This window comes from Falco cherrug, chromosome 13 (assembly GCF_023634085.1).
Source record: "Falco cherrug isolate bFalChe1 chromosome 13, bFalChe1.pri, whole genome shotgun sequence".
In the NCBI taxonomy this organism is placed as follows: Eukaryota; Metazoa; Chordata; class Aves; order Falconiformes; family Falconidae; genus Falco; species Falco cherrug.
Window position 1 is genome coordinate 16,694,514 of NC_073709.1, and position 25,228 is coordinate 16,719,741.

Genomic DNA, 25,228 nt, shown 5'->3' on the forward strand with positions numbered 1-25,228 from the left:
GTGGTGAGTGCATGGCAGCTGTGGATGTAATTGCTATCTCCTGCCACTTTGTCAGCCTCTCATATATTTCATATAGAGGTAGTTACTATGTGATGGTTTGTTTAAGTCTTCTGCTCTTTTTAATAGTTCAGCTGGATGCAAGAGCTGAATAAAGAGTTGTGATCTGTCTAGGATGTGCCTGTACTGCAGTCCTTTGCTAGATGGGGACAAATCTGTTTTGTCAGTATCGTGAATGGAGATACTCATTTAGTAATTCTGATTTGTGCAGAATTGTTGCAATGTGTTGGTATGTGGCCTGGCAGGAACCTGTCAGCTAACAAGGTGTTTTCTGAATGTGGCTCAGCAGGGGGCATGTAGAGCTATTTCTCATCTTTAAATCAAACAGTTCTGGAATAGCTAAGGTTCTATGATAGACCTAAACATTTAATATTGTTCTGTATATCTTCCAGAGTAACTTTTCTAGTATAAGTAAGCATTCATATGTAGAAAACATTGGTGAGATCCACAGAGTGTTCATACATCACTGGACATCCTTAGATGTCCTTAGTCAAGTGGTAATCTCTTACCATCTGCTAGGAGTCTTAATATGAGTTATTCGTAGTTTATAATGGGAAATTAGAATCCTAGAAACCAATCCTTATTTTGCCAGTGACTGTTACACTTACCTAGAAATGAATAGACCCATTAGAATAAAATCTCATTTTCATTGAGCAGCCCAGGAACAAGAAAGAATTGGTTCCTAAGTAGGGGTAGGTCTTCTTTTGGAAGTTGAGGTTGATTGAGCTTAGTCTAGCGAAGATGATTTCAGGTGGATTATTTGGGAAGTAGGAATAGAAGGATTAATACTGCTCCTACTGTAATTGAGGGGGTGCTGTTCTGTTTCCTTGGGTGTTCTGAGGTTGTGCTTAACTTTTTAGAATAGAATATTTCAGTTGGAAGGGACCTATACTGATCATCTAGTCCAACTGCCTGACCACTTCAGGGCTGACCAAAAGCTAAAACTTGTTATTAAGGGCATTGTCCAAATGCCTCTTAAATGCTGACAGGCTTGGGGCATTGACCACCTCTCCAGGAAGCCTGTTGTAGTCTTTGACCATCCTCTCAGTAAAGAAATACTTCCTAATGTCCAATCTAACCTTCTTTTTGGTTTACCACATTGAAATGAGGCAGTCTTTTGGCTTCTTTTCAGGTTCCTTGACTTGATTTTAGTGGTGGTTTTTTTCTCCATAGCAGATGTTAAACCCCTTCAGTGAATCCCACCATTGGTCTAGCAGTAGAGAGGCAAAATAATTTGTAAGGTTGTCAATATAAAGCTACAAAATATAAACCCATTATCTGTAAAGGAGCTATCCTTCTACTTGGAAACACAGTATTTTTTAAGGGAATGAGGGTTGCTGCTTAGATGCCTAGGATAACTGTGTCTCCATCAAACGTTATTATTCTGTGTTTAATAACCTTAGCTGAAGGGGATTCTTTTTAATCTTACACACCATGGTGATAGTGCTAACATTACACTTTCAGAAATGTTTGTAATAAGTGCCACACATTTATGTGCATGTGGGGGGAGATACCACCGTAAAAAGCAGTGCAGTGAAGAATCCCAGGTGGTTCTACAGTGGCATTTCATCCTGTAAAGGCTCCTTGTGTAACCTTGTTTAACTTTCTGTTCCAGGAACAAGAAGATCCTAATAAACTTGCTACCAGCTGGCCAGATTACTACATTGACCGCATCAATTCAATGGCAGCAGTAAGTTACCTTTCCTGCAAAGCAGGGAAGACTTCCTACCATAAAGATGTGTTTCTTTAGGTGGAAGTTCCCAAAGGAGAAGAATGTTAGCCCAAATGCATGACTGATTTAAAATAGAACTTCTGAAAGAAGATGAGTATCTGTATTAAGAAAGAGCCCTGCTCTAGCAGAAGAATAGATTAGAAAACACCATAAACATTTTCAGGTTTTATTTCTGCAATACTGAGCACTGAAGGCAATCAAATTAGATACTGGAGTGAAAATCCAAAATAATATTTGATGAATCAGAAAAGCAACTATTTGAAAAACACGTAAAGTTTTGCTTTGTTGTATGGTTTCAAATTGATTTCTAATTAACCTACAAAATAACACTGAGGTTATTAGTTTAGCAGAAGAATTAAAGGAAAGGTAGTTGTTTGTGTAAAATAATATCCAATTATATAAGAGCAGATAAATAGAGAAACATAAGGCTGTAACACCTTAGACATCAGTACAGGTCAACAAGATATTTGAGGAAAACTTTTTAATTACCTTTGTTCAATAACTGTGTAATATGTCTCTTCATCTGAAGCATCCAGTAGAGCTGGTCACCAGCAGAAGCAGAACACCTGCATGTAGTGTCTACTGATCTCCTTTGATATGGCAGATCTTTTATTTTGAAATTTGATCCTTTTACTGTTTTTATAGTAAAATTTTGCCTGCAATTATTCATATGCAATGTATACTCAGCTTTTTTTGGCAGTTGTGCAGAAGTGATGGTAGAATTCTTTTCCTGCATCATAAGTTTGTTTATTTACTTACATTTTATGTTTGATTTCTAAAGGCTTCTCTGCACCTTTTGTATCATGGTTATGAGCTATAAAATAATTTCATCTAAATAATGCCTTAATGAATGCTATATGTGTCAGTACTTACTAATGCATTCTTCACGGTGAAATATGTCTTGCTCAGTAAAAAAAAAAAATCAAGATTTACAAGTTATTATAACTCACTGTAAGAGGATAAAAGACAAGCTGCTTTCTACTGTGAGTCATGAACTAACAACATGATCACCTTTTTTCATGCCAATTTTCTTAGGGCAGAGTAATGGAGTAGAAAGAATATGGACTTGTTTTGAGAAAAAAGGTTGAGCTTTTGTGACTGGCATGGCACTGTGCTTTGATTTCCTGACTAAACAAATTTGCTCTATGAGGGCCATTAAGGAAAAAAATAAGTATAAAACCTTGCAATGTCACTGAGCCAAATACTTCTGGTAGGATTTGATCCAAGGCCTCTTGAATCTGGAGAAAGTTTTTCCATTGATTTCAGTGACTTTTGGATTAGTTTTTAAATGATTTTGATGTAAACCTGGAGTGAATATGTACACACCACTATTGCAAATCTGGAGCAGTTCCATGGAATGAGACTATATTTTGGCCTATGCTTCTAATTTTAAACATGTTTTAAGAGCACCAATAAACACCAGCCCTGGTAATGTTGTTTGCCTCAGCACTGAATGATTGATAACTTTTTTTTGGCTTCAAGCCTTATGATTTACTCCGATGTTTTAAGTGTTGAGAAGACGCACTGGGGTTAAAACCCTTGCTTCTGATTTACCACTTTGTTGCTTTGTTTTTAGGCAGGTGAAACTTAGTTGACTTGATTTCACAGTGGAAAACTGGAGTAATACAGCTGAGAACCAGTTCCAACATACTTTAAAATACATGTTCTATTCATTATTATTTAGACCTCTGAGATTCTTAACTTTCAAATGGTTATTTTGGGTCCCTTATATTTTCAGTCCTAAATTTAGTGGTGGGGTTTTTGTTTTTGTGTTGTTGTTTTTTTAAAAATGCATCCAAGTGTAGTTGGCTCAGAACTAGTGAAAGAAAAACATGTTTTATGTTGCTTCCTGACACTGTCCAGTCTATTTCAGCTTGTGTCTCTAGGGCACTATCAGGTATTATAATATTTTAATTAGAAATACTACAAGAAGTATTAGAGTTGAAATGGTAGCAATAATCACAGAAGCGTTAGTTTAACATGCCTTAAATCCCGTTTTTTTAATAAAATTTAATCTTTGTGTCTCCTGTGAATTAATGGCATAAGAATCTTTTCACTCACAGCTTTCATGTCCTTTTCTATATGCTCTTAATTATTAATTTCTTTTTTATATACTAGCTTGGCAAAAAAGTTCTTCCCACCCTCCAATAAGATGGAATGGCCCCCTTATCCTGCCGATATCATTAAGTATCTTTCTGTGGATTTCAGCAGGCCAAGGCCCCTGTGCTCAGGGATCATTTTCTCAAAAGACACGCTACAGTATTACCCATCATATCTGCCTCTCATAGATTATGCTTGAGAGCAATGTGGTGATTTCTGACGTGTTTGACATTCCCTACTTGTAACCTGAGACCACTATGTTAGGTAGCACTTTAGGTCACAGATTCCTGGTCCAGTTCAAAAAGCTGTGCATTTTAGGCACAGTTCTGTTCCCACAATTATTTCTGTTGCTCTGACTTTTTTGACTGCAGTAGTTTTTAAACCCAGTTCTCAGAAGTGTGTATGACAATAAAAGTGGATCTCTTTATTAGTCTGTAGTGTGCAATTCCTGTGGAGGGACCGTCCCATCCTTCAGGTAGCCTGACTAAAAGGGGCCAAGCAGATCGTTGGTAGACTGTCTTCTAGACCAGCCCTTAAAAGGAAGAGACAGCTGCTAATGATGTCTACTTTAGAAGAAGGAGCCTCCAAATTTGCTCAGTCCTCTGATGTCTGCATGCTATAAATAATACAGGTTGCACACCCACAATTAGAGACCATTTCCATTATCAAGGTCATTGTCATCTGCTGATTCATCAACACACAAAACTTCTTTTCTTAAAAATGGAGCAGCTGCCCTTCAAATACCACATGTAAAGAAACCTCCCTGGCTCCTGCCCTCCTCACCCCATGACAGTCTGCTTGGCAGCACAAATAAACAGAACCTTCACTTTACTGGGGAGGAAAACTTCTGACAGCACCATGTCGCTTTTATGAGCTTGTCTGTGTATGCTTTTCCACAGAGAGACTTGCAGGTGAACAGTGGTTGCAGATCCAGCTTTTCTGGAGAGATGGCTCAGTTGAGAGTATGAGACAGAGGTCAAGATTAGTAAATACAACTGTAGCCAAGGCTTTTTCCCTGACGAAGGAAGCATTTGTTCAGGGCAGAGCAGATTGACAGGACATTAAAAATATGTATCTTTCAGCAGATTTTAGCAGGTAGATGATAAACTTCTCCTCCATCTGGGTTAGGTGACATCTATGTTACTTATATGCTTAAAAGTTCAGGTTTTTCAAATACATCTATTCATACTTTATGATTCATAGTATATTCTCTTAGTTCAGCCTTAATGTAGCTAGAGATGTGGTGCACCTTAAATTCCAACTGATTTGTTTTCTTTGAAAAAAGAAAGTTTTAGAGTAGTATTGTCCAGGTGTATTATATTAGGTATGCAATACAAATTTTTTTAATCGAATTTTGTTTTTAATTTTACCTGTATTTGTTTATGAACTGGGAATGATTTCAATAATGATAACACTTTGTTAGTTATTATTTTAGACAAGACCTAAAAAATAGCTTGGACTATCATGAAAAATCAGAACATCCAGGTTACTTTTTCACTATTTATTTTATTTGCATCTTTCTTCTTTCATTTAATTTGTGTGAGATTGTTAAGTTAAGCTTGGTCTATCAAGCAGTGTATTGCTGAAGCTAGTTCATGCCTTCCTACCCCCCCCTTTTCTCACACATACTGTCATTTTGGTCTTGTATTTTCCTTCCCAGCAACTTAGGGGAACGATTAGCTATCAGGATAAGGTGTGGGAATTAATCAGTGCTTTTAATAAAAGTAAAATATTTCATTTTAAATGGAGCAAAATTTTCAGAAGTAATTTCTTGGACTGCCTGAAGTTTTACATATAAAATTCCTTGAGAATGATAGTTTTCAGAAAATTGTGATTTTTTTTTTTTTAATTGGCAAATCAAGTAACTAGATGCTATACTTTACTGAGTGATGCATTTAAACTGGAAAGCTAAATATGCAAAATGTGCTTGTTAAAAACCCCTTATGTATACCACTTTTTAGAGACCAAATAAGGACTATTTTGCTTCCTCTTCCTACTGTGTTTGGTTAGCTGATAATAACTAGCTGCATGCTCAGCACAGCAGACGTTAGTCCTCAAGTGCAGTTTGTAGTTCAGGAAAGCAATTCTTCAGTCAGCCACATTAAATAAATCCAGCCTCAAATACTGACAGTGCCCTCCCCTCTGCCTCCCAGGGACAGTTAAGTTTTCTGTAACTCTTGCCGAGAAAGCTATTTCATAATGCAAACGCGTGACCAGTCAGTCTTTAGTGAGGGCATGAGGTTGTGAGTTCCTGGCCATGCACAGGAGTGAGAAATGAAAGGGTCTCGGCTGCCTGCAGCTTTAGAAAAGGGGTTTTCTATAATCACCCTCTGTTGTAAAGGCAGGATTATTTGTATTTGTTTCATTTGGAAATGGGCCTTTTTCCCTCTGAACAAAATACTGTTGAGCACCTTCCTACCGTCCATTTGCTTTCCCCCCACAATGGCTCAGAGGAGAAATTAAGTTGTTGGAAGAATGGGAGCCTTTCAAAGGAGCATTTATGGGCCAAAGGAAAGATGACCAGATGGGCTGTCACCCAAGAAAATACAAATCAAGTCCCAAATCGCACCCCAGGACTCTGCCATTGAGATTCCATAATGCCTGTTCAGGATTTCTGTTTATTTTTTGAAGAGGGGGATCATATATGGCTTGGCTTAAGCATTTCAATTTATGTTTCTGGCTGTCGGGGGATGCTGGCAAAAGATAAAACATCATCAGCTCATTTTCCATCAGTAGCGCTCTGTCATTCCATTAGGGCAGGAAATAGCTTGCTCTGTTATTGAGTGAATTTGACTTTAGCGTGGATCAGAGAGAGGACCCCTAGAGTTAAACACATCTCCCTGTGCCAGCTGTTCAGCATAAGACAGCATCGGCTTGTAGCCAAATGACCACCCTCAGGATCTGACATGTGTTGGCACCACATGGTTTGCAAAAGCAAGCAACATGGGAGCACTTCCAAGGGTAGCGAGGTATTGGTCTGGTGGTGGGAGGGGAGGGTTAAAGGAAGTTCCAGTGAGAGGAAGATTTTCTTTGATGCTTCCTAAACAGTAAAATAAATATTTTGCTGTAATGGACCATAATTGTAGCTACTCACATTCCACCACAGAAAGGTGCGATATCAGATCCCTGATAGATGATACTAGTTCACCTCAGTTATTCATTTGAGAAGGGTTCAGAGCTGCTTTCCAGATACCACTGAGTGATATCCCCAAGAAGTCCTGCCAATAAGAGAGTTGTTTGTCCTCTCTCTTTTACAATTAAAGTGACTTAAGAAAACATGGCTGTAGACTAAGAATTTCCAGCATTGAGTCTTGACTTTTTGAAAAGTCACACACTGAAGCTGTGAGCCTGAACAGTATATGCAACCGGCATTGAAGAGTCTTGCTTCACATTCCAAGGTTGCAGTGGTGCTGAGTGTAGGGCTGGGGCCCTGATTTCCTGTTATACCCCCTTTTTTAATGGCATTATCTGACTTTGAGAACCTTATTTTTTGCATGTATTCCACTCATTGTCTGTCACCCTAATTTACAGTGACCCACAGCATCTTCCGTTCCAGTTGACTGCAAGCTCTAGTTATCTCAAGCTGCATACTGGGGGAAAATCTAGTCTCCCTGTGCTTCAGTTTACTTGTTAAAAAACAGGGACAGATATTTTATGGTGCTCCAGCTTTTTACACTAAATGTTCCCAATTAGCAAGGGTGAATTTTATAGGGCAAATCAGTATCTTAAAATAAGTGATACACTTGGCGCAGGGAAGAAAAATCAATCTTGTATGTACATAAACTGTAATTCAGGGTACTTGCAGGCTATTTAGTCACTTGAAGAAAAAGATTTTATGCTTTGAAACCTGACACACAAGTCTGGGGTTTTTTTCTTCTTTTTTTTTTTTTCCCACCCAAATTCCTCCAGCCATGTCAGTCTATTAAAAGATATTGCCTCTCCCTACAAACTTTGCCTCACATATCCATAGATCACCACAGCAGATCTCTGTTCCAAATTAGGTACAGTTTTCTGAGGGCATACTGGCAAGTATGATTTTTGGGGGGTAACCTGAGAACCCTAGTTTAGCCAGTGTGGCAAAGTGGTATGCTGCTGCCAGTCAACATGAGCAGCTTCATCTGGATTCAGTTTTGTAGCTGAGGCGCTGCTTTCCTGGTGAGAGGTCAGCAGGCACCTCTGCATGGGTTGATTGGATAGTTTTTTCTCATAATTCCTCGCCTGTCTCTTAGCTTCCAGGCAGCCTGAGCTTTCCTGATTGTCATCTTGTTTTCTGAACAGATGCAGACTCTCTATGCTTTTGATGAAGAAGAAACAGAAATGAAAAATAAAATAGTTGAAGACTTGAAGACAGCTCTGCGGACTCAGCCCATGAGGTAATGTTGTTCATCTTTCATTGCAATTCACTGCCTCGCTATGGTCAGATCTGACACGGGAAAGAGTGGCAAGGACAGGAACCTCATTGTCTCACCTCACACAAGCCTCTCTGATATTTCAGACAATCCACAGAGAGCCCTACAGCCCCTGCTCTGAACCTGCCTAGTTGGGAGGGCGCACTAATGCTGAAGCATGTAGCTTCAGGAAAATAAAAGACAGTCTGCTGTGAAAAACTCTGTGTCAGATATGTGCAAACACAGGTAATGACTATGAAGATCTGATTTTAGACTTTATAGGCCCCTGAACATCCCATGTAATTTGATTCATGTTGGGCAAAATTTCAGCCTCTGCTCTGAATTGAATTCAAGCTTCCCCTTATCTGTAGTAATGTGAACTGTTTGGTACAAAGCAGCTAATCCATCTGACATCACCTGGTTTGGCTTTCTTCCTGTTTTATGTATAACTGTGGTGTAGAGAAATGTCAGGAGACTTTATTGTGTACTGTGTCTTTGAAGAGAGGGTCATCTTTGTTTTTCTGGGAACAAAGCTCTGAACAGTAGCAAACTAACTAGCACAGAAACCTTTTCCATTTAACACTTAGAAGAGCACTGAGCAGAAGCCGTAACTATAGTTGTCGATATGATCTCAGGAAACACTTTGTCAAAAAGTTTCTGAATATTTTTGTATTGGGCCCAAAATGGGCCAAATGCATTTGTATCCACACTATGCTGAAGTTTTAGTTTCAGAGAGCTTCAGTAATGCCTAAGTAAACAGGTTTTTGTGTGTGGGAGAACCTAACCAAACCAAACGAATTAACTAAATAAATAAAAATGACCAAAACATTATCTCAAATAGTTATGTTAATTGCAGTTATGTTAACTTGAAGTGAAGATATTTCTGAGACTTCTTGCAGGGCTAAGTGCTGGGTGAGCTTCTTCCCTTCACGACATTTAAAAAGTTGACTGCGTGGAGCTTCTTGCCTCATGACAAGTGTGAGGTAGAACGCATCAGCACAAAGCTCAGTTTTTACCTCCTGTTGTGATGGGGTGTAAGAGAGCACAAAGCCAAATTCTGATGCTCCTCTGAGGCATAAAGATTCATCAGGCTTTGGTAACTTTAGTATGTGGGTAGGGTGAGTGCTTTCAACATGGAAGTGGAGAAACAGTAGTCTATATTGAGACCTAGTCCAAGGATAAGTGACTGTTTGATCCTGCCTATCACTATCCTAAAGCAGAGAACACAGTAAAATGCAGCTGCACTTTATGTTAAAATGGAAGCAAGACAACTGCCAAACTCCCAACTCTCACAAAGATTTTAAACCAAAGTCCTGTGCTGTTGAGACTAGATGTAGCAACTCTATCACATTAGTGTAGAGCTGGTTTGATACTTATTCTGTGAAAGTGATAGCTTTCATCGAGCATAGCCACAGCAGCAAGGCCTCCCTGCTATGTCCAGCTGAAGCACTTTGGTGGCCACCACTGGCTGTTCTGCTCTGTCATTTTGTATGCCTGGCCTCCTTGTTGAGAGCAAGGCAATAGAGAAGAAAGAGGAATGTCTTTTGCTCAAAGCCCTGCAAGGTTTTCCTTCTCAGACCCATATTGTTTCTGCTGGATCCCCTTGACAACAGCTTGTTGCTTCATCTGTTTATAATAACCCTAACAAGCTTCAGTACAAGCATCTATGAACTGCCTATAAAGTGTTCTCTTCTAAATCACTAGCTATGGTTATGGGGCACTTTTTTTTTTTTTTTTGAATACTTAAGCCAAGCCAAATTTTGAGTTAAGTCCTATGTCTCAACTAATTTCCAGCAACTCAATTCGTTAGCTGCCAAATGGGCTGCATGCCAGTGCCTGATCAACAAGCCAATTTCTTCTTGATGGAAAGGTTGCAGTAGAGAGGCCCTCAACTCCATCAAATCCCTCTTGTAAGCAGTATGATACCCAAGCCTTCAAAATACTAGTCTTTCTAGTGGAATTTGGACATCAAATCCTATTTTCCTTCCCACTTCTCTTCATCAGGCCTCTGAAGAAATGAGAGACCTAAATTCACACAGGATGAACTGTCTGGAATCCATTTGTAATGGTAACGGTACACAGGGCTCTGATAGTTTACCAATAGGCTCCTCTGCTTGAATTCTCTGATCTAGAGGAATCAAAAAAGAAGAAAAAATGCATGTTTGGCTCTGTGTTTTATTTCATTGTAGAACTGTGTCTCTTCTAGTAGAAAATGCACTAATCTGTGCCTCTATTCCAACCCACCAGTTCTAACAACAAGAAAAACTGAAGCAGACCTACCCAAACTCAAGTTCTTCTCTTTGGAGAAAATGTGATAGAATCATCCCTGGGCAGCTAGTTGGCCCCCTTTGAGCAAGTGCATTTTGTTCTGGTATTTAGGAGCTGCCCTGAAATAATAAAGCTAGGTTATGTCCCAGCACGCAGGAACAAGCCCAGCCTTAGAGAACAAAAAAACCACATCTGCACCTTGTAAGGAAACACATTTTCTTTTAGGTTTGTAAGAACTTATGACTATAAACAAGTGTGATGACAAACTGCTGGACAGAAGCAGTGAAAGACGAGCTTTTCTTCTTGTATTTTAGTGCCCAAAAATGGAGGTTCAGAAAAGTAGCAAAAGTAAAAACTTACAAGGGACTGGAAAAACCCCCACCTTTTGGAACCCCAGAAAAATACCCCCTTTAGTCTGAATCATGACTAACTCCATTTGGTGTCTGCTTTTCTTCTTTAGTTTAACTCAGATTTGCCTCCTGATATTTTTGTTTCATTTAGCCATGTTGTATTCAAGTGTATACTGGAGATGACAATTTATGCATCCAGCAAGCAAAATCAGTTATGCTGAATTTTTCAGCAGTTCAGTAGTGATCAGGATTATGTGTGCCCCCTGATTCAAAAACTGGTGCTGCAGTGTAGCCTTGGCTGTTAACAAGGTGGGAACATCCTGCTTTCTGCACACCCACAGCATATGATCTGTCTTTCCTGAGCTGGATCAGGTCTCATAGGGAGGCTGTCCCCCCCCCCCTACACTAGGAATCCATCAGTGGGTCATTACCTCTTTAGGCTGCCACATCTGTATTTGGATGAAAGGCTTGTTATTAGAGCTAGCTAACTCATTCTGATCAGCACTCTCTAAAACTTGAAAGACTAAGAGGTGCCCTGCCTTTTAAAGTGTGCTAAACTGGTCAAGTGAGTCTGAGGTGAGGTTAGGCTTTAATTTGCTTGTTTAGCACCTATTAAAACACACCCTGCTTTATTTACACTGAAATTTTTGAATGTGTTAGCCAGAATGCATTGGCAAATATGCTAAACTTTACACCTTACAGTCTAGAACAAGACCTTACTTTGCAGCATACAGGACATATAAGATGGCAGTTAGTTACACACGTGTATATTGTGAGGAAAAAGGTTTTTCATTTGCATGAGCTAAGTTTTCTTTTGCACATACACACAAACACATACACATCCCTACTTAGAGACATACAAATGCCAAATAGTCTAAGGATTATGGCGCTCAGCCTATCAGCTAAACTCCCACTTCTTTTTTTCTCCTGTACAGACACATACCTCCTCACACTGAGCAAATCCTCATACTGAGAGTATGTGTTAGCCCAGAAACTGCTATTGCCATTTCTTTATCTCTCCTTGCATGATTCTGGCTTTTCCGGAGAATAGGGAACTAAGTGTTTTGGAAAAGGAAGGTGAAAAATCATCATTTAATTCCTGTTGCTGATGCCAGCTGAAATGGGAAGGTATTTGGGTTTGCCTTCCTATTGAATAATGCCACTTACTGTTTGCTTTCTGGACTAGGAAGAGCACAGGAAAATCCCGACATTGTTTTACATTATGTCATTAATAAAGGTCTGTGACACACACCACTTCCCTGCGCATGCCTCCTTTTTGGAATGACCTCATCCAAACAATCCTAGAAAAATTATTCTGCCAGTGAATTTAGAAAGGGATTGTACTTAATTGAGAAAATGTGACTTTTGTGCCCCTACCATTTTTTTTTTTCACATGGTCATCAGAACAGGTGAAAATGCATGGGAAGTTATAGTGCCTTGTTTGTCTTGTCATAAGACCAGGTGTTCCATCCAAAATTATGTTTAAGGGACCCTTTGTTCAGCTGCTTCTTCAGGGTGCTTTCTTTTGAAAACAGAGCTCCATATCTTCAGAAAGTTATTCATCTGAAGCCTTCCCTTACTCCTGGAACTGAAAAGCAAAACATCTGCTTCCCCTAGCCCGCTCCCCCCCCCCCCCCCCCTTTTCCCCACCTCCCCAAAAGGTGGAGGGACTAGCTAAGGTATATGATAGATTCATAGAACTGGACTTTTGAGGTGAGGAGGAGGAGAATTTAAAATAGTAGCTCAACTGTAGAAGCAAAGAGCAACTCTACTCCTTAGGCCCAGGGTTAGAAAAATGCTCAGAAGTCATTGGCATCACATTATTTGGTAACACATTGAGTTTGTGCTTATTTTGATTCCAAATACACCCTTAGCAGCAACTCTTTTAGCCATGAATGCACTTATTTCAGTCGTCTTTGGCATACCAACAGCTAAGTGCATTACAGAAACTGAACTAAGATTTAATCTTTCTATAATCAGTTTAAATAACAAACTGCTTCGAGTGACTTACGAAATTTCCTGGTACACAATGTTGATCCCACTCTTTGGCCTAGAGGCGGAGGGGCTTTTGCTCTATGATTTGTTAGGGTAGACAAGATGATGCATCCAAAGAATGTGCAATCAAATTTGTGTGAAACTTGGCAGATTGTCTTAGCGGGGTTCAGCTAAACCTTGTTTTCATTTTTAGTGCACACATGTTCCTGTGTGTGCTTGCCCTTACTCTGATTCTCACTTTGAAATTCAATTTTGAATAAAACCCGAACCTCAGACCAAAACTGTTGAAAGCACCAGGCTTTGGCATGTTTGTGGTCAAACTGCTGCCCAAGTAAGCTAGAATTTGGTCAATCTCTCACCACAGAGAGCATAACTTTCAGGTAAGCCCTAAAAATTCCTGTGTGGTGTGGGATGTAACCACCAGAAGACCGTACATATGTCAAGTCAATATTATGCAGGAGATATATATGTGTGGCTCAGGTTTGTCTTGCTGGCGCAGAGATATGAATAGAGACCAGTGAAATTCAGTCTTTCAGTATGGTGCTTTCATTACTGATGTATATTAGGAATAGCATCTCACTTAAGGACAGAAAAGAGAAAGACGGTACATTAGGAAGTATCCAACAGGGAGGAAGAGGGGCTAGGTAAAAGCAGAATGACACAGACTTGATATTTTTAATTCGTTACATAGGTGGCAACCGTTAACAACTTTTCATATGATTGAGGTGGTTTTCTACATTATGCTGTTAGGAGTGTGGTCATGGACATGTTGGTGTATATGTTGGTGGACTGAAAATTCAAGTGTAATTCACATGGGTTTGCATTCAGACATTCTAAGAGCACCAACCTGAATGACCTATTAAAGGAGGCAGGTCATAAACAAAGTGATCTAGAGAAATTACTTGCATCCCTTTTCATATCTTTGAATCCCATTTTTAAGCCTTGGAACTCTAAATGAAACATTGCTAGAATGATTGGTTTGAACTGACATATAATTCCCTCCTTTTCTACTGATTTGTCTAGGAAGCTGTTTGCATGGTCTAATTTGACCTGTCTGGATTTTTTAACTCTGGTTTTCAACAAAACCTTAAACTTTTCCAAGGAGTTTCTCCTATATTGTTTTTATCCTCAGTTACTGTACTTTTAACCTGAAGAAGGGCAAATTTTATGGTAGAATATAGTAGAAACAGAACTCTAGTGATGTTAGTAGTCAAAACAAACCTGTCTTACTATAGGTTCAGTCTTCAATGTGTCATTTGGTAACTGGGTAATTCTGTATTTCCTCTGTTTGTGATTTTTTACTGTATATTTTGCTATTGCAGATTGTCAGTGGACTTATTTGATCCTCAGTATACCTCCTCAAACTAAAAAAACCCAATCAAACAACAAAAAAATCAGCCAAGGCTATTATAGGAGTTTTGCCTTTTACTGAAGAACATATCTCTCTTAAATATAACATGTTCCTATAGGTATAGCAGAGGATCAGAGTGTGAAGTCAGTACAGCTGACAGACACATTGGTAATGAGTTTGCCTCTGTCAGTGAACCCATCTCCTGGAGGTGGAAGCGTATAAGTAGTACTGGCTAAATGTTTCATCAAAGTCTAAAAATGGCTTTCAAGATAACCCGAACTCATAATTAAAAGCATGGTGATGAGTCTGTATGAAAATGTATCTGGTGTATATTAGCATCTATGTAAGATGTAGCAATTTGGAAGAATCCGTTCAGTCTTGAAAATGCAGCAGCTATTAGAGTGGACCACAGCAGGTGTTTGGTGGTAACTGCAACAAAGAACAAGGTGACAGAACAGTGCGTCCATAAGGTTATAGGATATAGTTACCCTGAAACTATGTGACACACCATTATTAGCTAGTCTGTTTTCTCTCTTTTTTTTTTTTTTTTTTTTTTTTTGGTTTTTTTTGGGGGGTTTTTGGTTGTTTTGTTTTGTTTTGTTTTAAATACCTGGGAATTATTTTGTGAATTTTAGGCTAAAAACCAGACAGCGTTTACAGATGCAGGGTTGAATAATATTGTGTCTTTTGAATAAATTGCCTTTGTTCTCCTTTCCTTATTCATTATTTCCTTAACCTTTTGGTTTGGGTTTGGTTTTTTTTTTCAGGTTTGTGACCAGGTTTATTGAGCTGGATGGCCTGAGCTGTTTGCTGAACTTTCTGAAGAGCATGGACTATGAGACCTCAGAGAGCCGTATACACACATCCGTTATAGGGTGTATCAAGGCACTGATGAACAACTCCCAAGGACGGGCTCATGTCCTGGCTCATCCAGAGAGTATCAACATCATCTCCCAGAGCTTACGGACTGAGAACATTAAGACCAAGATTGCTGTGCTAGAGATCCTAGGGGCTGTCTGCTTGGTACCAGACGGTCACAAGAAAGTCTTGCAAGCCATGCTTCACTACCAAGTCTATGCTGCAGAAAGGACAAGATTCCAGGTACAAGGAGGATACTTTGCCAGAAATACCCAGCATGATGAATCATTGCAGGGAGCAATTTTTACAGTGCATGTATTGCAAACTTGCTAGGTAGTGTAAAGGAAATATTTTTCATTTTGTTTTAGGAAGGGCACTTCCTCAAATAGTTTAAAGGCATTATTTTTTTTTTCCCCCCAAGATCTGATTGCTTGTCATTAGTGTTAATTTAAAATCCCCTATCTTTTACCTGAAAATGGGGGTTTGTGATGTTAAATGAAACCTGGTAATCTGTTCATACTCTAAACTGATGGCATTTCTGGGGTGATAGTGATTTGTTCTGCTCTAAAAGCCAAAGCCACAGGATTCCAGGAGCCTCTGGAGTGATTTTAAAGCCCTTAATTTAGTAAATAAACGAGCTGTGGATTAAATAATGGAGACAATGGATTAAATAATGTACAGTGGAGGCACTTCAATTGCCACTTAGCAATCAACTTGTGAATTGTCACCACTTAGCAGTTGTTGGCTCAGATAACTCCCATTCAGAACACAGAAGGGAAACTCATTCTCAGAGACCTTGAGGTAGGTCAGTAGATCATTGGCAGGCTTTTGTTGTGGGTACTGCTGGCTGCTGTTATAATGTTCCTCTTCCTAGTGAACTGAGCACCTTTACAAAAAAGTTGTTAACAGAATCTGTTGCTGTGTATGAAGCTGTAGCTCCTAAACCTGGGGATAACCTCACCCATTTACTATTCTTCCTTAGTGAAATGGTAAGTGTGGTGTTGGGCCAACAGGCCCTGGATCCTGGTTTCTCTCAGCCATTATTACCTGCCTCCTCCTCCGCTAATGCATCAGCGGATTTTGGGCTACAATGAGCTTCTGACTGTAAAAGTGAATGGGGAAAGAGTATGTGCTTATGAACACTAGCTGCCAACGTTATGTTTATTATTAGAACTGAATGCATATGGGATTCAGTAACTGTGACTCAGACCCGAGATGGGGATGCAGGAGATATTGGCTTGATATTAACCTGTATGTGGCACTGGCAAGTCCATCCCTTTATGGGCACTGCGCCATTTACCGTGCTTCTCTGTTCAAACTTGGTGTATGTCTTCAATATGCAGGTATGGCACATAGGACGCATGACTCAGAATGGGGTGCGATGGGTAGGTGGGGGCTTTTGATTTCAGCTGAAAGCTCTTGAGGCTATTTCAATAGAGAAAATAGTAATTGCAGTAAAAACTGGAAGATGAAGACATTACAGCTGCAGTCATAAGAATATGCCACCATTCTTTAGTACGGGAGTATGGTGGGAATGATGGATGCAGAAGCAGAAAAGCAAGCCATGTACATGGTTTGCAGATACTTACTAACTCTCACATTCATGAAAGAGTGCTTTGCATAAATCCTTGCTTTTGTCAAAATATTTTTCCTTCTGGGAAAAAAATGAAAGATAAATGGATACTCTCTCTTTTTCTTTCTTAAACAAAACAAACAAAAAAACCCGCCCAAACCCCAAAATGATTTAGCAGAAGGGATGTGTTCTTGTTTGCAGTTTCTAACACTTGTGCCTAGATACTGGAATGCGGTTTTCCACTACACTCAGCGATAGCTTGAGTTTAATTTTGAGGAGGTAAGGGCTCATCCAAAAACATTCCTCATCTATCTTCAGTAATTTTCTCCTAACAGAAAGACTGGAGATTTTTTAAATGCTGATGAAAGAAATGTGGTCATGGTCTTCCTTACATTTTAGTGGAAAATTCTCTGGTCCTCTAGGACTTGTTAGTTAAGAGGCTGTTATATCTCTTTGTCTTTTACCCTCCCACATCTGTGTCTCAGAATGGTCTTGCAGCTCATTATCAAGAGAAGCACCCACTGTAACTTGTATAGGAGGTCATTTTAAGAAAAGGATGAGCTGACAACAATTATTCTATGCCTTTACATTAAACTTCAAAGATGTGGTGTACAATGAAAGACAGTGAAAACTTGTTTTTCTTTATCCCAGTCCTGAGCGAAATCTTTGTAACCCAGACTTTGCAAGTATCTGAAGAGATCCTTTAGGTTTCAAACTCAGCTTTTTTAAAGATGTGTTCTTGTAGCTTGAGAAACTAGCAGCATCATTCAGTGTATTGAAGTGTCTGAACTCTTTAGAGCTTGCAGCTTTTGGTTGACTTTGACTGGCCACACCTAATCACTGTTATGTTGAAAATGATCCCCCACAACTGGGGATCTGGCAGAACCAAGAAAAGAGAATTCTTTTGGTGAAAAGTAATTAAAAATGAACTAAACTGTAGGAACAGGAGAAACATGCTTTGAATGTGCAGAGTAGGAATTTATTCTTTTGGCTCTATTGTTCATTATTGCAGACTGATTCTAATGGAGGGAAAAAAGAAAAGCTGGGAACTGTAAAAGCACTGTTCAGTCTTTCTCTAGATGTAGCTCTGGAAGACAGTAGCCAAATTAGAGACACAATACCGAAGAGAATAATCTCAGATTCTCTGTTTTGGAAATCAAACTCAGTTCTTGTGAAGTAAAAACTATAGGGCTTTCTAGAAACTATACTGAGCTTACGTTTATTGGAATGCCCAATAAATAACTTAGAGGTAACGCTGACCTCTGACAACATCAGTGCCATTGTTGCTTTTCCTTAAGCTGCCTTCCTGCCAGTTGTTGATAATATTCTTCAACCCTTTCAGACACGTCACTGTCAATTTATCAGTTTATCCCTCCTCATCTATGAAAGCTGATACTTCGTACACTATGTCTTTGGATTTATTTTCCCCTCTTGCAGACTGCAGTAGATCTAAGAGTCCCACTCTTTCCATATCATCTGTGGTGACAAGCACTATTTACTTTGAGGAATGAGGAGGTAAATGTAAGAAATACTGTTCCAGATCTACTTTTCCTCAACACAAATTATTTTCTGGGTTTGGTTGGTTGGTTGGTTGGTTTTTTGGGGCTTTTGCCTTCTTGCAGAAGAATATTAAGGCGATGAGTAAATATTTGGGGTCCATGGTTCTGCTTCTGCTCCTCTTTGTAAGAAGAAGGAAGAGAGGTTCAGAGGTTATTTACTGGTAACCATCTAAAATTTGAGCTCATGCATGAGCTCATGAGCTCTTGCTGCTGACAACTCTAGGTTGGAACACTGATTATTTTCAATTTACATGTGTTCAAGTGTGGTGGAGTGACATACAGATCATGTATTTGACACGGTAACATAAAATATGGCATGTTTTGTTGAATGTCAGAAGTTCTTGCTGAACAGTGTTCTAAGCACAACTCTTGCTACCTGGCGCAGCAGTAGTCAGAGGACCCAGCAACTGGTGATTTTGTAGACAAGGAAAGCTGCGGCTCAAGATACAGTTCTTGCTAAACTTGCATTGGCTCTGTCCTACTATAATTCCTACTATTTTAATATAAAACTTACGATGTTATATTAGTGTATCTAAAGTAAAAATCCAAATTAGCGAGATTCCTAAGTGATACAAACGCTTATAATCCCAGTTAATTTAACTAGATTGCACCAGGTCACACCAACTGAAGACTGCTAATCAAATTGTGCTCAAATATTTTGGAAATAATTTATTTGCATTTTGATGTATTCTTTTTTTAATTGAAGTTAATGGAAAATATAGCTATAACTTCATGAACATGAAAGACTCAACAAAATTTTGTATTTTACTCTGAGTGGAAATTCTGATGTCAAATATTGCTTCTTTCTAAATTTCCAGCATTTCATCTACTGACTGCAATTATCAATCTAATGCTTAACTCCAGAGAGCAGTCACTTTAAACCTATGGGAGATTCTCTGGGTCTTATTCTTTGTCGAGACTTCAGTCTTCACTCGAATGCCTTTTAGTACTACAGCTTCACCCTATATCTCCAATATTCAATGTGTTCACAGGTCTATCCGTATCATCTTTGTCTTGGCACTTGCCACAAGATTATATACCTTATATTTATATCTTAATTTATATTTCATTATTCCTATTTTCTAACATTTGCCACAGTTTTTGGCCTGAGCTGATCCCTTTGCCTGCTTTAATCTCTGACCCTTCTTTCATGCTGCCCTTCTGCCTGGAATAACTCTCCCTTTAATGCCCAACAGGCAGTCTGCAGTTCCTGTTTTAAGATACTCCTTGAAAACTGTCCTCTTCAGAGTAGTATTCTGTCTTTACTCAAATTCCACAATAATATAAAGGCATGCCTTCAATCTCCTGCCTCAGACAATCTGGAAAAGCTGTCTTCATCCAATTTTCATTTGAAATATGCTTCTTTGCCTACAAATTCTACTCTGCCCCTTAAAGAAAAGATGCAAAAGAAAACATTGGAAAGCCAGAGAATAAACCCTCAAAGCAGAAATGTGGAATTAGGAAGATGAGCCCTTGGTTTCGTTGCTAGGATCCTTTTCCATCTGATGTATTCAAATTAATTACTACTGTAATTATGTCACTGGTTCACTGTGTGACCGTGAAAGCATTGCTTTAATTATATTTCTTAAGTGCTTTTCTTGTGAAGATGGAGGTTTCTAAAATGCTATGAAAAGACAGAAGGAAGAGTCTCTGATTTCAGCGTCATTCATGTCTGCATTACCCTACTTATGACTGGTTTCCTTTGTGAAAGGGGCATAATCTTATTCTTCCCTAAGCTGTTGCCTTTCTGATTATTGTTATGCTTACTGCTTCCCCATTGCTCCTGTGGAGTGAATGTATTGTGTTATGACATTGTAACATGTTGTACTTCTTAAGATGCCATATTTTGAGTCAAGCTAATATTGCAAAGTCATAGTGCTTTATTGGCCCAGAAAAGTGTATTAGGATGTTCCAGTGCCCTTCCAGCCTAGTTCACTATCTGAAACACCCACCCAGCTGGGGAATGCTGTGGAAAGACTTTTTCTTTCAGTCTTGAGAGAACCTGGGTGTTAGATACTGTCTGAAAGGAGGTGATTTCACTTGCTGATGAAAATATTAACTGGGCTGCTTTGGACAGAACACTCTTGTTTTCCTCCTCAATGCTGCTAGAAATTTTGAATCTTGAGGTGAAGGAATAAAGGAAGTTTGATATTGTTAGTTGAAAAGGTGGAGATTAGAAGCATGCCTCCCAGAGCCCCCTTGCCTGGTTTGTATTAAACACCATCAGTACGGAATGTAATCTGTAGGGAGAAATCTGATCAATTTGGAATTGTAGTAGAGGAGCTAACAAGGAACAAATTAAAATCCTGTATTCCCACTTGATTTGGTTCTTCCCCTCAAGGCTCATCCAAAGCCTTTTGAGGTTTGCTGCAGATTGACTGAAACCCTACTGGATGTCAGTGATGAGGAATAATGGGATTAAGTAAGGAAAGTTTTGCTTAAATAGTAGAAAAACCTTTACAACCATAAGATCAATTGGGCCACAGAGCTGGCTGCCAAGAGGTGTGGTGAAATCTTTTTCACAGGAAATGTTCGAGTGAAGACTTGAACCTCAGCCATTTGCAAAGGGTTGGAGACATTGGAGTTCAGCCACAGTGTGTGGGTGTAGACTCTGATCTTTAGGAATTGCCTGAACTTATCGTGTTTCCTTCTAGAGCATGAAGATGTGCTGCTTTCCAATTAGCTTGGTGCAACCCAGATCTTTTTTCTTGCCCTAAATTTGGCTTGGCCCCCTCTGCATTCTACTCCTGGTTCAGCTTTCTGAAATAGGGGGTAGAAAACTTCTGTTAATATTCTTTAACCTGTCTGGATGCTGTGTCTGATATGTTGTTGCATTGATTCTAGCATGTTCCTAAATGTCTGTAAGAATATACGGTAGGAATGAGACCTCTGAAGAAAATCAGCAAAACCATTCCAAGACGATGCATGTGCTTTGCATTTCAGCACCAAATCTGCCAGTAACAGAACTAAATTTTCTCATTTGTTTCACTTGTGCTTATTTGTCAAGTTGAAGAGTTGCTTTTGTTGGTGAATTTAAAGACTTCTTAAATAGTCTCCTGTTGTCATTGTTAGAGATAGGATGGTGGACTGGACTGCCCATCAGTCTGGCTCAGTAGGGCATTTCATGTAATTTTATGTAAGACTCATTCACTTTCTAACAAAATGGGGGAAGGGTTGGTATTTGATCAGAATATAACTATAGAGAAATCATGGATGTGATGGAAGTTCAAATGCCAGGGGCACAGCCATTTGTAAATGCCAGCTGGGCAATTCAGAAAATGCAAGAAAAAGGAGTTTATGAAATCAAGCTTGCTTGATAGTGAACATACTATGCTCAGATATCAAAACAGCTGTCAGTAGCAGTGTGTGACAGATCAAAAGATTTTTTACATGAAACCAAGAAAAGGGTTTGCATAAAGCTAGGGAGGGTATTCTTACCCCTGCAAATGCACAGGAGGGTATTCCCTCTGTTTCTTGAGACATATCTCCATAGCGAGGTCTGTTTTCTAGAGGAAACAAGATAGACCTATGAAACTAATGACTAGCACAGGAAAGATTTTGCTATGAATGGACACTTTCAGCAGTCAGGGACAGAAGACTGACTAAAGGAAAACGAACTTCCTTACTCAGCATCATAGCTTCAAAATATTATTTAGGTCATCTGCTAAGCTGAACACTAAAAAGCTATTTTTGTCTTCATTCTCCCTTTATGGCTGAAAGTTCTTGGGAAGAGTAAAAAGAATGCTGTCTTTTCTAGTGCATCAGCAAAGTAAATGTATGAGTGTGGGGTGTTTATCATTAGTGCTGGAGTGACATGCACACAACTGAACTGGCAGATCTCAAGTGGAATTTGTTACTCTTCCAGTAAGGAAAGTCAACCTTGGAATTACGAACTGATCAGAGAAGATCCTGAAGAGAAGATTCATGGTCATCAGCATAAAGCTAAAAGCAGAGTTGCTTTCATGGCTAATCAGTTTCTACATATAACCTCTTTAGTAAATATTCAAGTGGAATTAATTCTAAATAGACTGCATAAGACAAAGGCTACCATCATTATTTGTCTAGTCTTTTTTTCTCCTTTGTTCCCTGATGGTTCACAAGATTATCTGTGAAATATCTGTGTGTATGTAGAGATTAGACCAAAAGCATTTCTATGCTAAATACCCCCTGAACGCTAAATACCCCTGCTATTTGGTTAATAGGGGGGCATACAGACTCTGGGAAGACCTTATGGCAGCCTTTCAATATGTACAGGAAGCTTATAAGAAAGATGGAAAAAAACTTTTTAACAAAGCCTGTAGTGACAGGACAAGGGCTAATGTGTTTAAACTAAAAAAGGGTAAGTTTTGATTTGATAAAAGGAAGAGATTTTTTTATCAAATGTTTGGTGGTGAGACATTGGAACAGGTTGGCCAGAGAAATTGTAGATGCCCCATTATTGGAAGTGTTCAAGGTCAGGCTGGACTGGGCTTTAAGCAACCCGATCTACTTGAAAGATGTGCCTGCCTATTGCAGGAGGGTTGGACTAGACAGTCTTTAAAGGTACTTCCAACCCAAATTATTCTATGGTTCTGTAACATGGAAACTAGAGCTTAACTGCACTTGCAACACTTGCTGCTCCGTGTAATTCACATTTGAGCTTTGAAGCTGTATGTACAGGGGATATTCCTGTTATTTGCAAATCCCTAAAAGAGCTGACCAAGAGGTAGGTAATTGTATGTATCATTTGAAATGGTTGTAAGTGAAGGAACAAGGAGAAATCTTCCAAGGTTCAGGTATAGGTTTTACTCCTCAAAAGACAGCTTCTCTTTAGAATTCTCTCCTCCTGTATATATAAGTGCAGGCTATCCTGCTGAGATCCAAGAAAATAATGACATTTACTTGAGTGATGTGAGTAGAAAGTATATATGAATCTGATGCTATTTTTCCACATGTGTAAACTCCCTGTCATATTCACTGTACAGAGTTTAACTGACTAGGAGGGATATCATTCTGCTGCTTTCTTAGATCATGTTGGCAAGAACTATAAAGGGCATCTGTTTTTTTTCTCAAATAATAGCCTGTTTAAAAAAAGAACTTTTGTTTTTCCTCCATTTAGAATCAGTTGGGCATTTTATTTCTACCACTATTCTTCATTTGTTTATTGTGGCATGCACGAAATTGCTAACAATCTTGTCTGAAAAAAATTATTTCTTTAAGCAAATACATAGAAAATCAAAAGAAGACTGTGTGCATATCCCATGAACAGTATGTAAAAAGAAATTAGATTATATCCTCTAACCTAGCCTGCTGTTCTGTTTCAGACATTGTTGAATGAGTTAGACCGAAGTATGGGGCGATACCGAGATGAAGTAAACCTCAAAACAGCCATCATGTCCTTTATCAATGCTGTTCTGAATGCTGGTGCTGGTGAGGTGAGTCACTGCCCTGGAAATTCCTTCTAAAATGTTATGCTTGAATTAATTTACCTTGGAAAGTATTAGTAGATTAAGTCATAAATCTTGTGTTATTGAGTGGATGTAGTTTCTGGAAAATAATGCTGAATTGTTAGTATCAGTCTTAGAAAGACTTCCACATTATTTCGTTCCCAGACTCTTATAAGATAACATAGACTACTTGCACTGAGATGATTGCTCAGGTATTTTTGGTGTGGGTTTATTTATTTATTTATTTTTAAAGCACTGCAAATCATTTCCCCCTTGATTTCAGCCTTTTAGAAAACATCTTGCTTTACCTTCAGAAATGTTTGCGATGTTCAGTTGTTTTGACTCGAAGCCAAACTCAAAATGTTTAAATTTAAAATTGTCAAAGGGAGACACTTCAGAAAAGACACTTTGTTGTTTTTCTTTCATTAAAAAGACTTCCTTTTGAGTCTTGTTGATAGTTTAAACTGACTATGTTTCATTTAAAGTGTTACTTTTGTTACATTGGGTTTTCTTTTTTTTGGTCAAACCACAACAAACAACAAGCTCACAGGTGCTCTGTCGGGCAATGTGTTTGTCTCTCTCTGTGGCAGTCCTGTAACATCCCACTGAACAGGTGTCAAGTTTGCCAGACAGGTAGTTTTATGACAAATAAACATAAAAATGAGGAGGAATACTGCAGTACTGTTCATCTGCAAGCAGGAGGTGGACCTCCAATGGACTAGCAGGATAAATACTAATAACTTTTGTACTTTATAGAACAAGATGGAACATGCTGTCCTTCTCACTGGGTATGCAGAACTCATTGTAGGTAAACAAGGACTGCATTTTTAAGTGAAACAGAGGCAAAGATTGGTGTCAGGATAGAGAAACAAAGGGAAGAACTGAGGTTTTAAGTAATATTTTTTTATAATGTGATTAAAAGCTTTTGGAACCCAATAGCTTGGTTTTCCCTCAATTTTTAAGGACAACTTGGAGTTCCGATTACACCTACGATATGAGTTCCTAATGCTGGGAATTCAGCCTGTCATTGACAAGCTAAGAGGACATGAGAATGCCACACTGGACAGGTAAGACATTTTTTCTGAGAACAGTTACTGAACAACAGAAAGAATTCTTAAAAACTCTTCTCTGTTTGGGGTTTAGATTTAAGTACAAAACTGTCTCTGTCTCGTCCTAAAAGTTACTCCCTTTAAAGACAGAAAGGAGATATGTCATTACAATTAAAATCAGAAGATGAAGTAGGAAATGTGCATATTGAATTGGCAGTGGCTGTGGCAAGGAGTTCCTGAATTGCTTTCCTTCTAAGCTGGGGATGGCAATGAGAATGAAAAAAAACCCTTTCTTCTCTTGTAGCAAAACTGGGAAAACAGCCTGTCCTGGTAGAAGGGAGGGAAGCCAGTAGTTCATTGAGTTCATTGAGACTTGAGTAGATATGGTCAAAATGCAGGTTCTGAGTTTCCAATTTTTTTCTTTATGCTCAGTCTATTTTTGTGATCTAGCTAGTATCACAACCTCCCAAAGAGCGGCTGTGGTACAACTATGAGAGAAGAGGCACTTGCAGTGAGTGGTAG

The 25,228-nt window shown here is 39.0% G+C and overlaps 1 protein-coding gene across 4 annotated transcripts in view; it reads left to right on the forward strand.

Annotated features, from left to right (window-relative positions):
• The window catches only part of DAAM2 (dishevelled associated activator of morphogenesis 2), a 206,260-nt gene that overhangs the window by 122,943 nt on the left and 58,089 nt on the right, over positions 1-25,228 (forward strand). For all 4 annotated transcript variants that reach the window (XM_027801195.2, XM_005436279.3, XM_027801193.2 and 1 more), the window contains 5 exons: positions 1,673-1,747; positions 8,168-8,262; positions 15,009-15,342; positions 23,535-23,645; positions 24,621-24,724. In XM_027801195.2, the coding sequence (XP_027656996.1) occupies positions 1,673-1,747; positions 8,168-8,262; positions 15,009-15,342; positions 23,535-23,645; positions 24,621-24,724 (719 nt within the window). The remainder of the gene's footprint in view (positions 1-1,672; positions 1,748-8,167; positions 8,263-15,008; positions 15,343-23,534; positions 23,646-24,620; positions 24,725-25,228) is intronic.